Genomic DNA, 15,858 nt, shown 5'->3' on the forward strand with positions numbered 1-15,858 from the left:
GCTATGTTTTAGAATTGGGGCATGTCAGACGGGCCTGCTGTGTCAGAATCTCCTGATGCCCACTCTGCCCAACCCTAAGCTGGTTAACCTTGGCAGGCAGATTGGGGTCACTACTATCAAATTAGATACATCATCCTCTCACACACAGACATTCACGCACACCGTTGCAAGATAAAATCACTAAGGCTTGTGTATTTGTGAAAAGTAGACAAAATTTCACCCAACCCCCTCCCCAAAATAAAAACAATCCAGCCTTTACTCACTTTGCTGAGAACAGCAAAACCCCTTTCAGGGCCTGTCTCCACTAACAGCATTTCGTGTGCCAGTGGTGCCTACTGTCTGCTCAGAACCCAAGAGGTTAATTGATTTTGACTCTCTAAGTTGAAAATAATTTAACTTTTGGAACCCCTGCTTGTCAATGTCACATCTCTTTCACCAGCCAATCAAAATCAAGAGAAGGTGGGACCTCTATCATCATCTTCTTACAGCAGTAGGAGAGCTTTGTGTGTGGAGTTAAAACTAACAGACTCATTTTTAAGGCTACAAATTTCAGGTTTAAAGTTACTGCTTATGCATAAATCAGTCATGAATATAAGAAACAGAAGTGCCAAGGGAGAATTGTTATTACCTAAACACCCAAGCACCTGTAGAAGAGATTTAAATGTGAAAAGAATGCCTCAAGTGGACACAGGCCTTCACAACTCCAGAAGGTCAAGAAAAGTACAAGGCAAGTTTAAATATGGTTGAACATCTAAAATCCCTCAATGTAGTTTTCCCTTATTTGCTTTCAAGGATGAGGGAATACACTCTGATGATTAAAATCCACATATACCCATTAGCAGTTCAGTTAATGTGGGCTAACATTAAAGGATAATTGTACACCATCATGGAGGGCTCATGATGCAAATTGCTCTGTACCTGTGTGTAGGCTATTTACATGCTTTTATGGTGCTCTGCACTTAGAAGGGTTGCCAATGAACAGCACTCTGAAGGAGTTAAGCCAAGTCAAGTTAATTTCTTCAGCACATTTAAAACAAGCACAGTTCACCAAAGTGCTGTGCAAGCCTAAAAACTTCATTTTTAAAAAACAATTTGTCAAACACTGACTTGATTTCTGATCTCGGCGACTCTTTTTCTTTACCAATGAAAAGACTGCTCTTTATCAGCTGACTGCCAAAGCTTTTGAACCTGAACGTTCTTACAAAACAGTGAGTGCACCAAAGCACAACAACAATGTCAGCTTCGCATTCAAAGAGACAGCCTGAGGCGCACTTTTGAACCACATGCTCTGAAAAGGTTGGAGCATGTTAAAACCAAGTTCAAAAAAACTACATTCAAAGATGACTTAACCCCTTGTCTCACAGCCACATTGTATAAATGATAAAGTTCTCCAATCAGTTTAGAATTAAAAGACATGCAGCTTAAGTTTGTTTCTGCTCTGTTGGGTGATGCTATCTACAGCTGGCATCACTGAAACCCCTTAATCTGCTCATTTGGAGAGTGGGTCTCCAAAATGGCAGCTTGAAGATAATGATGGGATAGTTAACTGATTGTGCCACAAAGGAAGGATACTTCCATTGTAAGGGTCTCAGGGATGAGATGAAAAGAATGTCAACCTATTTTTAAATGTCACTGTCTCTTTTTGTTCTGAATCCCTGCTCTACTTTGTGCCACAGATCTAAACTGGGTCAACATCACATGTGGCGCCCCGGTGGGCCCTTCTGTGTGTGTACATTTGTGAGCGTGCGAGCATGTGTGCGAATGCTCCAAGCGGTGATCATGTGTGCCATCCTGTAAACTCCAACCAATGCTCAGGAAGGGGTGTCTACAGTTTGCCTTGAGTGAATCCCAATGGTTACTAAACAATTACAAATGAGTTTTTGCCTTGCGTAATTATTGTCTATCGTCCCCAATTAGGAGTGAGCATGCATTATCTGCAAATTGTTTAAGACTGTTGCCGTACTCATTATTAGAGAGAGCTGCAGGCGGGAGTGTAAACGGATTGTGTGCATGCCAGTGTGTGTTTGTGAGAGTGTGTGGAAGAACCACATATACAAACTTTGCATGTGTCTCTCAGTGTGGTGTGCCTTGTGTGTTTGTATGTCGAGGAAGCTTGGCTACGGTGTACTGTAGCGTGTCAGTGAGGCCGGGGTTGCCCTGCTGGAGCTTTCAGATTAATAGACACTGATAATAACACACACAACTCACAGCGCTTCTGTCCTTAATGAAGATGGATCTAGCCGGGGCCTGGCGGTGCGCAGGCACTCGGGGTGGCAGCCTGCCAGTCACAGCCAAGTGACATCTGGGAACAGCTCAATGCAAAGGGAGAGCACAAGATTCACCAGAGAGTACAATTTCATAATGTTATCATGTTATAACATAATCTATTGTTGCTGGTTTATAAGATTAGTGTCAGGGTCGGCAGTTATCACTCTTGTTGGGTTGACTTCATGGTCAGAGAGAATTACTCATTTCCTCGTGTTGATTTGCAATGCGACTCATTCTGACAAAGTTGACCCAGCAGGTTGATGGATATGGAGTATATCTAATTTGACTCTGAGGTTGTGAGGCAGACAGAAATAGAGAAGAGAATCATGAGATAAAAGTCAAAAGCCAGAAACCAGATAATATTTTATGTCCAGCAGCTGACAGATGTGTCACAAATTGAGCTACTCAAATCCCACAGGTTCAAGGTGAGTCTGCTCACAGATTTATACAAAAGATTACGAAAATTGTTCTTTCAACTTTTGACCTTTCAAAAATTGCAATATTCAGAGTGAATTAATCTTTAATTTATGTTATACGGTTAGTGATTGGTTGGAAGGTGGCTGCCAAATTGGGTCCCGGGTCCCATCCCTGTAAGTGATTAGAGCCCATTAGAGTGAGGCCTCAGCCCGTGTTTGTTGGAGGAGACAGGTGGGTGCTGAGGTCACTTCCTCTGGCAGCTGTGGCGGGCATCACAGGGCAGGCATTGATGGGTGGTGGCATTGCCTCCTGTTGCATCAGTAATAATGAACAGTGACAAGCTCCCCACCGCCACAATAAATCACAGGCCGAGCTGTAGACACTGAAGACCAGGCTGGGGAGCATGCTCTCTCTGCTGTGAGGTGTCAGCGCTGAGGAGCGGGCTGCCTGGCTAGGGGCAGACTATCTCTGTCACTCATTCACAGACGCACAACTGCTAACACCCTGTCAGAAACTTGTGCATATTGATTAGCACATAAAACTGTCATTTAGCAATGTTAGCCTCTTACTGGCTGCTCTATATGCATTAGAGCTTTTATTAGAATATGGAAACATATAATAGTTAAAGTGTATGCTCTAGAGATGCAGAGGTGTGTGGGTTGCGGTGTGTAGAGTGCTGCAGGAAAAGTGGTAAAGGAGTGTCTATCGAAATAAGTAAGAGGGGTTCTCTGCCTCTTTCCCCACTCTCTGCCTTTACTACTTTGACAGCCACACTAGCCCTGTTTGATATCCCTCCGCTGTGTTCTGCAGCTCTGCAGATTCCCTCGTCTCATTTGCATTCCCTTAAAGCACACTTCCATTAAAGTCTCTCCCTGTTTTTGTCTCTTCCCTCTCCCCTTCTGTTTCTTCAAATAGGTCTTTTTTTTCCCTGGGTTGCTGTTTTAGAGGGAGCCTTATTCCCTGTTGACTACACAGCCTATCCGCACTCGCCGTGAGTCAGTAATCAAACACATTGGCCCTAATACACAGGCCATTACAAGAGCTCTGATGTTCCATCTGCACACAGCCGGCACAATGGTGTCATTATACAAACAGCCCTGCTGCTGCAGCCAGCGAGATACTACCACACCAGAGCCTTGGCCTTAACTGACCAACCCCAGTAAATGGAGAAGTGTTGGGATGATCCAACATAAATGTGCTTGTGTAGTCTTTGCTAGCTTAACTACATTATCCATCCTGAATGAATCCTCTGGTGTTAACAGTAGGCTATCAGTTGTTACTATGGGCAAGGCCTTGTGGGCTGTCGATGCAAATGCAATAGAATCAAGTTGTTGTGACAGAGTGATATCTAATGCTATTATGTTGTCCTTAGTAGAAATAGCCCCACAAAAAAGGATTAGGGAGATTAGCGATCAGCCCAACTGGAAGATAACAATGACAGGGCTGGAGGGGCATTAGATACAAGCTCATGTCTTTCCTTTTTCAGTGACATTGATTTATTCTTGTAAAAGAAGCTGGAAAATATTCAATGTAGGATTTATGAATTTGTCCAATATTTGATATTTTGAAGTTTTAGGGCTTGACACACAAAGGTACAAACCCATACAATGGAACTAGAATCTGTCAGGCTTCACTTTTGATAAAAATAAAAATGTTTGATCATCACAAATCAAGCTGGCCTTATAAAGTGCTTTACAAAGTATCAAGTTTAAAAAATAAAAACCTGAAAATGTGTGAATCGTTCAAAAAAAAATAAAAAATAGAAGAACTGTTTAACAGAAAATGACAAATAAAACACCAAGGACAAAAATGTTTAAAAAATGAAGGAGTTTTTGCACAATTTGGAGTCCATTCGTTGATTTTAGATTTAATCCTGTTTTGAAGACAATAACACAGCGGTCTTAATGAAAAATAAACATGACTAATGGTGTCTGTGTCTTCAGCAGCAGCAGCAGTATCCTTACAATTATTCTCAGGGAGTGGAAATTTGTTTGATTTTTATTTTATTTTCACATATTCGGAAAAAAAAAAAAAAAAAAAAAACTTCCAGTGTGATGGATATTAATATTTGGATAATATTACTTTTATGGCTATGAAATTATATGATATAAGATAAAATGATATGAGATGAATGACCTGATATGGTATGATATCGTATAAAATCATATAAAATAAATATAATATAATATAATATAATATAATATAATATAATATAATATAATATAATATAATATAATATAATTTAAAATAATTTAAAATAATATAGTATGTTTTATTATATATATGTGTTATATTAAAAAATATAAGAAAATACAATATAATATAATATGATATAATACAATATGATAGTGTAAGTTATAACTGATACATTGTAGAACAGTTATACAACTGAATAAAAACACTCATTTATGTACAATCTACATGATTTAACACTAAATGCTAAAGTTACACAACCAAGCAACAAGATCAGGCAAGAAAAATTGTAAATTTCTCTTTATACATTTAAAAACTAGAGCACATGAAAGTCCTTGACAGGCAAACTACACTTGTCCATGTAAACCCGTTTTTCTTTTTTTTTAATGCACCTGACTAAGGCCTTGTGCAGCATACTGGTTTAATAGCACATTGAAATGCATTCCCCACGCTTTGTCAATAAATGGGCAGTAATTGGGAAGTAATTAAGGACTCTGTGGCATAAGTCCAACCATTGCAGGTGGGTTTAACTCTCTGCATACTTGATTGCATCCGCCACCTCACCTCTCATTCCAGCACAGGTTTCTGCCTTTCCCTGTTCTTGGTTCTGAAAGAGTCTATCGAATCTATCGATGTCTTTTCACTGCTGTCTGATATCATCTTCTTGTCCTCTTATGTTGCCACTGTCTGCGTCTTTGGCTAATTGAATGCTGTCCACAACACCCTCCATCATGTCATTAGCACCACCATGGGGTGTCATGAAGTGGTGATGCTGTGAGAGATATTGGCACAGCAAATGTGTTTAGCATATCTCAATCGATATGTACCACAGATTTATCATGCAGGTCAGAACACCTTTATTGCTGTATTGATATTTTGGCTCAATTATATTTGTGTCCAAACCCAGACCAAAGTTTTGCCAAACTATTGCTGCTCAGTGGTAGAGGTGAAAGGATGAAGGATTAATCCCAGCTCATGCTGTCTGCATGTTAAAGTGTCCTTGCTCAACCACAGTCGCTAAATGTCCCCAATGGCATAGCCAGCGGTATTCACTGATAGCGTCCTCTGCCATCAGTGTATGAATTGGTGAGTGTGATATTTCACATTAAGGCACTTTGAGTGGTTGGAGTGACAAGAAAAGTGCATATAAATTCCAGTCACTATTCATTTAATGGAGACATTTCTTCTCAGGAGAAGTTTATTCAAAAATGTGTCTTGATTTGCTGTTTTATGATGAAAAGGTCAATTTTCCTGATGAATGGTGAGACTCAGACTGTAGTGCAGAATTGTGAGACACAGAAATGTCACTTTTTGTGCTCAACTAAAGGGGCAGTAAGTAAAAGGTAATGCAAGGCTTGTATAGTACTTCAGCTGTACCATAGTATTCAGAATCTCTTTCAAAGAGACTGTAAGAAATATGTAGATATGAAAATTCATATTACTTACACTTATTTAATGTTCAGAGTTTAAAAACGATGTTCCGGTGTTAAAAGGAGCTCTGGGGCTTCAATAAAACAGAGGTGAAATCATCTCTGCTTTTATCTGTTGCATATGTGCATTAAGCTTCTCCATCTTTGTTACATCCCTTTACATTATCATTTGTGATTGCTCATTTCATAATGCATCAGAGTCAGTACAATCCTGTGTTTGACTTCAATCTTCAGACGTGCAACAGAATCAACAGTGGTTGAGCAAATCAGGTTTAATTTGTTATTTAAATTAGAGGAGTCTGACGATGTACACAAACAATTACTGCCAGGAATGAGGATGCAAACTGTCGTACCAAGTCACCCTAGCGGGGTTTTGCGTTTGAAGCATGTGTTAAAAAACTGCACCCCACATTGATGCAGTGGAACTTTCCAGTAATCTGAATAATCTGTTTCACTTTTCCATAATGGGAGCTTTTGATTCACACACCGCAGTTGAAAGTGTGTCCAAATCATCACTTAGTCTAATTTGAATAATCAAGAGGAAAAAAAAAAGATAAATTCAACTGTCATTTCTCAAAATCCTGTACGGCAGGTCTGACTGTAAAAACACAGCCTCCTACTCAGCCGAGCCAGATCACAGATGGTGATGGTAATGATATTTCATGGTATGTCTGTTACATTTTCAAAGGAAAGTACGATAATTATATTCACTTTGGCCAGTGATTAGTTTTATGGAGGTGAGGAGGTAATTAATGAATTCTATCTCGTTCTCATTTATTGTTACACTTCCCTATACTGCTCCCTCTTGCCGAACTCGAGAGGACAAAAGAGTATCGAGTGTGACAAAGCTTCAGCAACTATGAGTCACAGGGAGAATTACTTACAGTCCCCCAGGCGAGGCATACGTTTTTGTCGTTCTCTGCAGTCTCATCAAACTCTAATACTACATGGCTAGCCTTCACTGAGTCCACTGATACTTCCCTCGGAAATAAAGTGCCAGTCTTTGACTTAACTGGCACTAAATCTCTGCGGCGCTCCATGAAAAAATATGTTGTTTTCAATTTGTTCCAATTTAAGTGGATGTTGGAAGTTTATTTGAACCGAATTTTTGCTTGATTACAAATATTTAATAGAGCAGTTTGCATCACTTTCTGATTTGTAAGTGAGATGTGATTGCCATTCAGCTTTTTCCACGCTCCACTGTGTTGGTTGCTAGGAGGCAATCATTTCCTTCATAGCGGGCGCTTTGCTACCAAACCAACTATTTGTTGTTGAAGCATCTGAGGCATAAACATCAATCCTAATAGCATGGGAAATGCTGGTGCTTCATCTTAAGATGCAAAGACACGCATGAGGAAACAGACCGTCAGAAGTTAAAGCTGTCAAATCTTTAAATCAATCACAAGTGTTCTCCTAACTAAATAAAACTGTTTGTGGTTTTTTTTTCCTACTCCCTGCTCTGCCCCCCATTGGCCTGCATGATTTTCACTTGTTCACAAAACATAACTCATCTTCAGATTTATTGAAATGCTAATTAAGATGGTAGAAGTAGTCAGAGCGCTTTATGTGTGAGAAGCGTCTCTGTTGAGCACTGAATTGCAAACCTACTTTCAAAGTTGCAGTGTTCGAAGTGTGGATGGAGCTGATGAACATAGGCTGCCTGCACACACACACACACACAGAAATCCTCAGACTTATCATACTTGACTCTCCTACCTTGATATCAGATTCCCCTCTGTAGGGGGAAAGCAGAGGAGAGAAAGCCCGGAGCTGTAGCAGCTCTGAGAGTTGCACCAGCTTTTCTAATTATGCAGCAAAAAGTGTCGACGTAAACTCTTTGCTCTCCCTCTTTTATTCTGTCCAAGTAATGTTCCTAAACGCCTCCTCCTTCTTCTGCCATGCTGGGATGACGTGATGGGGTACACATAAATGGCTCTAATGACAGACACTCACAGCCTTTAGCAGCACCCCCCTCCACCACCCCACCACCCTTTATAAGAAGGACTTGTGACACTCTGTTCTTGATGAGCATGTCTGCTAAAGCAAACAGATCCTAATGATCATGGTGATTATCGTAATGATCCAATAGAAGAAGATAATGAGGTTATTTGCTTTGGATCAAGGCAGCCTGTGAATTAATAGCTGGAGAAACGGAGGGTAGCATTCCAAACCAGATGACAGAGTTGCGTACCAAAGCGAAAGTCAAGTTGGATTGCTGCATGTCCGTCTTGGTGCTCCTCTCCGTCATCCTTGTCGCCTTTTTCCCCCCAGTGGAGTGAAATCACCATCCATCCTCCCGTTTTGTTGTCCGGTCTCACTGGGATATGATGTTCCGCTCTATTAGAGGAGAAACAGTGGTGATAATAATAATGGATGTGATCAGAGCAAAAGGTCAGCCTCTGGCCTCGGGGATGTAACATCTACCAAGGGGGGGATCATGGAGGGCGAAGACACCCTTCTCACACCCTCAAAAGACTCCTAACCTCCCTCCACCCTTAAGCGGGCTGACTCATAGAAGAAGAAGAAGTGCTTTCTCTGTTGCCATTATTTCCTGATTTCTTACTATTTCTTTGCAGTTCTCACTCGGTTATTTTAAGCACTTTTTCCTCCCACTCTCCTCTTTTTTTCTTGTTTTACAGAAAGTCATCCTCCCTGTACTCTGTGTGTTGCTCACCTCCTTTGCTCCTTCTGTTCCTTGTTTATTAGTTATGCAGGCTGCATGATGTTTCCTCTCTGTTTTCATTCCATGGTTCCTTCATTCTTTTGTTCTGTCACTCCTTTGTTTCTTCCTTTTCTTCCTTCTGGTCATCCCTCTTCCTCTTTTCCTTCTGTTCTCCCCTCCTACCACATTGAAATGGGGGTGTTGTGCAATACTAGCTTTCATTCTGTCACAAAATGAAAGTCAATTTATCCACCCTGCACTTTTCTTCACTTTCCTTCTCTCAATCCCCAGCCTGCCCCCCTCCCACCACACAAACTCCCTCCCTCCTGCCATCCCCTCCTCCCTGCTCTTTCCCTGGTCCTCCTCATCTTCTGAGACCACAGGAGAGCCATTGTTGAAAAGTACAGACAGAAGCACGGTCAAAAGAAACAAGAGGAAAGACAGATTTGTCTTATTAAAACCACAAAAGTTGGAAGAGAAAAACCAAAGGCCTGTCACTGCACAGGAGGGGATCACTTTTTGACCATTAATAGTGCAGCGAGAAGAGGAAAGGCCGTGAGAGAGCGCGGTGCAGCCAGGCTCCTACAGTACCACATCACATGTCTTTTTGCTATTTGTTTACCGCTTTTCTTCTCTTTCTTTGTCTGTCCTGCCCCCCCTCTGAGCATGTCCTTTTCTCTCCGCTGCTGGTCATAGAGGGTGGTCGCAAACAAACTTAAAATAAGGCACAGGCTGCTCCAGTGCAGAGGTTGTTAAGTGTGTAAGTGTGTGTGTGTGTGAACGTGGTGTGCATCGGATAGAAATAAATGCCTGTGTAAAAAACAGCTGCTGTGGTTGTTCTTTGTACGCCGTGTTCTGCTTTTGCTCTCTCTCCCTCTTCACTGTTTGCCCTCCTCTCCTTCTCTCTTTCTCTTTACGACGTCCAACATACTAATCCACACAGCAACACCCAGGCAGGTTGGTGGCTGTGGGCCGGGTGCTGCCACTAGGGAGGAGGGTAAATATCAGAGAAGGTCAGGGAAAGGAGGGGCTGGAGAGGTGGAGGGGAAGCCAAATCAGTGATGATGAAGAGAGGGGGTGAGGCCATCCCGTCACTCAGGATCTGCCATCTTGGCGACCGTGAGAAGTGGGCTCTGCCATGCCTGCATGTCTTTGAATGATCATATGAGGATGAAAAGATTACAGGGTGAAAAATGCAGAGAGGTTTCACAATTCCAAATGTCTGATTTGTGCTTTGGGTTGAAGTTTAGAATAAAGATTAGGATTAAAGGATTAGAAACTCAGCACTTATTGTCTCTAATATTTACTCTGGATTTCTGCTCAAATAATTTCAGAAAAAGATGTTGACTATATCTCTGTTTGCTATATTCCATGTCCTGCCCCATGTTTCCTCCCTTTTGTATTTAAAATAAAAAGTTGAGCTGTCAGATTCTCTGAATGATCCTAAAAAAATGACTAGTTGTGATAAACTTTTTTTTTTTTTCTAAATATGGCTCCAGAGCAGACTGTATAAAACATGGACTTGAAGCCTTTGCACACCAACAGCAATGCGAATAAACAGCACAAAACTGCGAAAAATTTGGAGGCATCATATTTGATCACTGAGCTTTTCTCCTCCAAACGATATCTTTGTGATCGTTGTTTTTATAGTTTTTATGTCTTGTAAAGAACCAGGTGCAAGGACACTAGTCAACAGCGGACATTTTGATTGGGCGGATGTGTGCGCATCTCTAGCAAAACTTTGGAAAAATTGACCTTGGTCCGAAAAAATAAATGCTGAAATTTTGCTCAGCAAAAGAACTTTACTGGTGTGTAAGCTTGCAATGAAAAACAAAAGTAATAAAAAAAAAAGGGCGAATAATCCTGCAAAAAATAGCCGTCTAGTGGGGCTTTAGGCTCCATGATATCACCCATCTGTTTCTGATACCATGAAATGAAGCCAATCTGAGGATGCAGCCATATTTGATGTGACGCTGGCTTTGAGCTTCTTTTCCAACAGATATAGGACCCTGTTGTTCACATGAGCAGAGCTGTGTCTCTGATTGGACAATCAGCCAATCCTAATATCTTCTAAACTGCAGAGTTAGAAAAAAAGTTCACACCCTGTACACTATGTGCTGGTAGCAAAATAAGTGTTTCGGTCCCAAGCTGTTTTTTGAAAATCAGAAATAACGAAAATTTGTAGAAGAAAATGAATTGGGAGAAAAGCATATCATCCCAACTGTTTGAAATATATTTAGAATGTTTATGGACATGGTAAACATTTCAGAACCCGCCCAGATAAGAAGAGTTGGAGCTCTGGCACATTTGGTTTGGCTCAAATGTTTAGTTAGCTTCAAATCCCAAGCTACAAAAACGGGGCCGCTCAACCTACTTGTGTGGACGTACATGTGCACTTAATCTCCTGTTCTCCTGCCTGATAAGTTGGTTAGATCAATCAAATAAAAGGGGAAGAGGGTTAAACAGATCAAAGGAAATCCTCTCAACATCTCCCCCATCCGAAGAAAATAGCACACACAAACAGATACAGAGAGACCCTGTCCAATCTGTCTGTTTCATCAGGAAGCTCAGCAGGAGGCGTATTAACTCTAACAATACCATCTCTGCTGTTTTCTGTCTCCCAGCCCCTGGCAGGGCAGAGCCGTATCTGCTCTCAAAAATATCAGAGCTTAACTTCCAGATTGTGATTTATTTCATTAGGCAAATGAGATGTGTGAGCCCCACGGCACCGCTGACTGAGTCACAGCTTTCCACTGTCTCCGCTTTGAGTGTGCGACTGTACGCTAACACACACAAACCGGCACAAACGCACAAGCACCCATCAGACGTGGATTTTTATTTTTCACATGTTGGAAATAGCCCCGTTAACCGCCCCAAAACATATGTAGCATGTCTGATTCAATCAAGCGTTCATACACCGTGGAGTGATGAGCTCATAGTGGCAGCAGCTGTTGCCATGCCATACTGCACAAAATGGCCTCAGATCTCCCCGTCTGATCGTTTCACCTGACCATGAGCTGCCTCTCCTCCTCTCTCCTCTTCCTCCCTCTTTGCATTTTCTCATACTGTCACATCTGATACATTTGGTATGCTATACCAGCCTTGAGCCTCTCAGTTTTGTGCAGAGTTATTATCACATATTGCAAAGATAAATGCAGAATAAATGAGTCAGTGCTGTCTGCTTGAAATGCCAGACTGAAAGCACAACTGTGGAATAAAACCCCCTAAAGATATGTTATGAGGCACTAACCTCTCTGTTATTTCTCTCTTGTCTTCTCTAGCAGGATCCCCCTCAGGGAGGGTGGAAGCTGAGGAAGTGCCGCCACACTCACCTGTGCCTGCTGACCGCCTCTACATTCTAATCCCACCCCTTTGCCCCGCCCCCTGGTCAGCCTCCAACATGGCCCTAGCAGTATGGATCATCCTCACCTGTGCTGTGGCTTTCAGCAGCGTCTCTCCGTCATCCCAAGGTGTGTAGTAACTGTCAACTCTGTGCGCTGTTTTTCATAACGTCACACTTCATCAGAGTTTACTAAAATCACGTCTGTCCAGATTCACTATTTACAGCACATGTTGGTTTTTATATGCAGGACAATATGTATCATTTTGCCTTGCTTCACTGGGTCTGCTTGTAATGTTGCTCGTAAGAGCCTGTTGGTTTCACTGTGCCCTGTAACTGGCCTGACCAGGTTATTGCAAATGAGGATGTAATATTTATACGTTAGCTACGTGATGGAGGTTGTAAGTGTATTGACTTGCTGACCATGCTAGAAACGCTGCACTTGATTAACTGAACTGCTACTACACAGAGAGACAGAGACAGAGAGGGAGTGTGTGAGGGAGGTGGAGAGTGTATGTGTGAATGTCAATAAAATTTCTTGTCATCTTGATGTTACTCGGAGCGTAGCAGGAATATAAGGGGGAATCCGTGCATGTAATGGTGCCATATGTGTGACCTCCTTGAATGTGCCTTGTACCATGAGATATTTCACTCTGTGTTTGTGTGTGTGTGGTCCTCGTACTGGCAGCAGGTGACCTGGTTGAGCTGAAGTGATGCTGGAGGGTGTGTGTGTCTGTGTGTGTGTGTGTGCTGGAGGATGTGTAAGAGGGAAGGAGCAGGGATTGCAGTGGGGGGGGAGGCTGAGGGCCGATGAGGGAGAGGAGGGGCTGTTGGGTGTCCTGCTAGTGGCCTGACACAGCGACAGCAGCGCACCATCTGCTGCACGCTCTCAGTCAGCTCGGTGCCAACGAGCCGCTGGGTGATAGACAGCAAGGACGAGGAGGAAGAGGAGGAGCGTCAGGGAGAGAGACGCAGCCGCTGCTGGGAGGAGCCAGGAATGACGAAGGAGAAAACAAAGAAGCAGAGGGAGGGAGGCTAAATTTAAAATGTGTTGGTGTAAGCCTGGTTTTAGCAAACCCCTCTGTGTAAGCTCTGATTGGCCAGGTGCAGCTCTAATTTGAGAAGTTGCTGCTTTTTCCATCTTAATTTGGCTGCTTTTGTAACATTGGATTTGTGTTGCGTACGTTCTGTTCCTTCGGACACATTTGGCCTCTGGCGTAATGTTGCTGCGTGTTTGTGTGTGTGTGTGTGTGTGTGTGTGTGTGTGTGTGTGAGTGTGGGTGTTTGCATGAAAATAAGCCTCCAACTATCTGTGTGACCCAGCACTTGGGAAGTATTAATAATGCATTAATAATCAATTGACTGTTATCTGAATTCAGCCTCAAAGCACTGGCACAGGCACAACATTTGGTTTGATGAAATTAAGAAAATCTTTCTCTAATGGAATTGAGACGTAGACACATGCTCATGCACACCCACACTGTTTTGGTACCCATCATTTTGGCAGCTGAAATTTGGCTCAGAGAGTGTTCTCTCTATTGTAGTGTGAATAAAGGAGCAGGAGGGAAAAATAAAAGAGAACAAGGGAGGGGGGATTCAAAGAAAGAGGGCAGGGTTTCAGTGTGATGAGCGCTGCTTAAATCACTCTCAGGCTAATCAGAGCTCATTTGGAAACCTGCAGGATCATCACACATGGCTTCACAGTCTAATGTGTACCCCAGCTCCTTCTCTGTGTCCCAACTAATCTGCCAAGCCTGAACCTCTCTCTGCTCCTAATATTTACCCCTAAAATTCACACATTTATCCTCCACTTGAATCAGCTCTTTCACACATTTTCTCTTTAGCCAGCATGAGCTTTGTACACATACTTCTTCCAGCTCCGTCCCACAGTTTTACTCACCTGCCCACTTCACAAGGCAGATATTTATCTTGTTAAATCTGTCTCAGTTTTTCTTTGTGTATCCACTGAAACGATTATGTCTGTGAATGCAAACGAGACAAATGAAGTTGTGTTCCTGGAAGTGTGCACAAAACCCATCCAGCAGCCCGACCCTGCAGTGCTCCCAGACGTACAGACACGTGTTCCCTGACAAACAGAACGTCCCGCTGATTCCACAGAATGCTTGAGAATGTACAACTCTTCATATGCGGTGTTGTTGCTCTGGAAGCCCATTAGGCTTGCTTAATGTGGCAGGCATTGCTGGCAGCTGCGCGGTACGTGATGAAGCCCTGACACAGAGCTTTCATTTAGCACAGCAGAAGAATCACTGTTTGTGTGTGTGTGTGTGTGTGTGTGTGTGAGAGAGTGTGTGTTTATGTGAGCCAGACCATTAGAAGTCTTCTTTTGAGTCTTTTCAGCCTATTACTTGTGTGATGTGTGTGAATTTGTATCAACATACTGTATATGTGTGTTTACAGTGCGTCCATGAGTGCACAGTGATGTGTAAGTGCAAATCTGCATGGGTTTTTAAGCTTTCATTTGTGCATTAGCATATCCAGATGGGTGAGTGCGTGCGATAGCATATCTATGAGTGTGTGTATGTGTGTGTGTGTGCCACTCATACCAGGACAGTGGTGCCAGCTGACTGGTGGAATCTGTTCTCATCTCCCCTGTATTTAAGCCTTTGCTCTCAGATCAGTCGCGTGGAAAGGCCCCTGGTCCTTTAGTGCACACGCAGGCATTTTTCTCTGTCTTCCCCTTCTCTCCCCAGCTTTGTTCTTCTGTGCCTTTTTCCCTGAACACAAATTATTATTTAAGGCTGGTGGACTAGCTGTTTTTTCACATCTTTCCCACAAAGTGCTTTAGTCTCTGGACTGCCCTTGGATGGTGACAGAATGTCTGAATGGGGACTGATATCAATGCAGTGTTTGGCTTTCTATAATGCAGAGGCTGGTTGTTATTTTTCATGGAGGGCTTCATGAAGAATTCAGTGTGCCTCTGCATACCAGATGTTATTTTACGACTAAGCCGACAGCTATTTCAGGTCTAAGTGTTGCCCAAGACTTAGCGTTCAGATTCTGAGTGAAGATCTTGAAAAATACTTGACCTGAAATCACATCCAATATTGAGTTTCTAAGAAGACTTTCAGTCTGCAGTACTTTGATATTCAAATGATAATCTCAAAACTGCGACCTATTCACTAATTCATAGGAATTGATCCTCTGACAGACTTGTAGCAATAATATTCTGAGAGGAGGCAATAAAGCTGTCGTGCTGCTAACCTTGCTATGTTGTTGTTGTTGTTGTGTAATTTGCTGAGCAGAGTATTGTGTTGCTTTAAAGTGTGTTTTGTAATCTTTACTCATCAGACAGGCCTGAAAAACTACAGCATGCCTCAGGCTGGGTAGAGCTGATGTAGAATCTGTTTATGCCATCAAGTAAAAAGTTTAATAATTAAAAAAAAAAAAAAATGTCAATGTTCATTCTTCCTTCCAGCTGATCTAGCTATGTATGAATTTTGATGAATTTGTTATGGATGCGTTTTCTTAATCTGGTGTTAAACTCCTATGGGAAACATCCTTTGAAGAGAAAAAAAGTTTTCTAATAG

At 42.2% G+C, this 15,858-nt stretch overlaps 1 protein-coding gene across 6 annotated transcripts in view; it reads left to right on the forward strand.

Annotated features, from left to right (window-relative positions):
- Positions 1–15,858, forward strand: part of adgrl1a (adhesion G protein-coupled receptor L1a) — a 181,538-nt gene that overhangs the window by 103,715 nt on the left and 61,965 nt on the right. For 5 of the 6 annotated variants that reach the window (XM_074697407.1, XM_074697408.1, XM_074697406.1 and 2 more), the window contains one exon: positions 12,252–12,440. In XM_074697407.1, coding sequence (XP_074553508.1) covers positions 12,371–12,440 — 70 coding nt within the window. In that variant the 5' untranslated portion in view covers positions 12,252–12,370. The remainder of the gene's footprint in view (positions 1–12,251; positions 12,441–15,858) is intronic. The other variant, XM_074697405.1, reaches the window with a different exon arrangement.

Source organism: Halichoeres trimaculatus, unplaced genomic scaffold (genome assembly GCF_033239565.1).
Source record: "Halichoeres trimaculatus isolate MK-OKI-2021-1 unplaced genomic scaffold, fHalTri1.1 fHalTri1_scaffold_20, whole genome shotgun sequence".
Taxonomy (NCBI): Eukaryota; Metazoa; Chordata; class Actinopteri; order Labriformes; family Labridae; genus Halichoeres; species Halichoeres trimaculatus.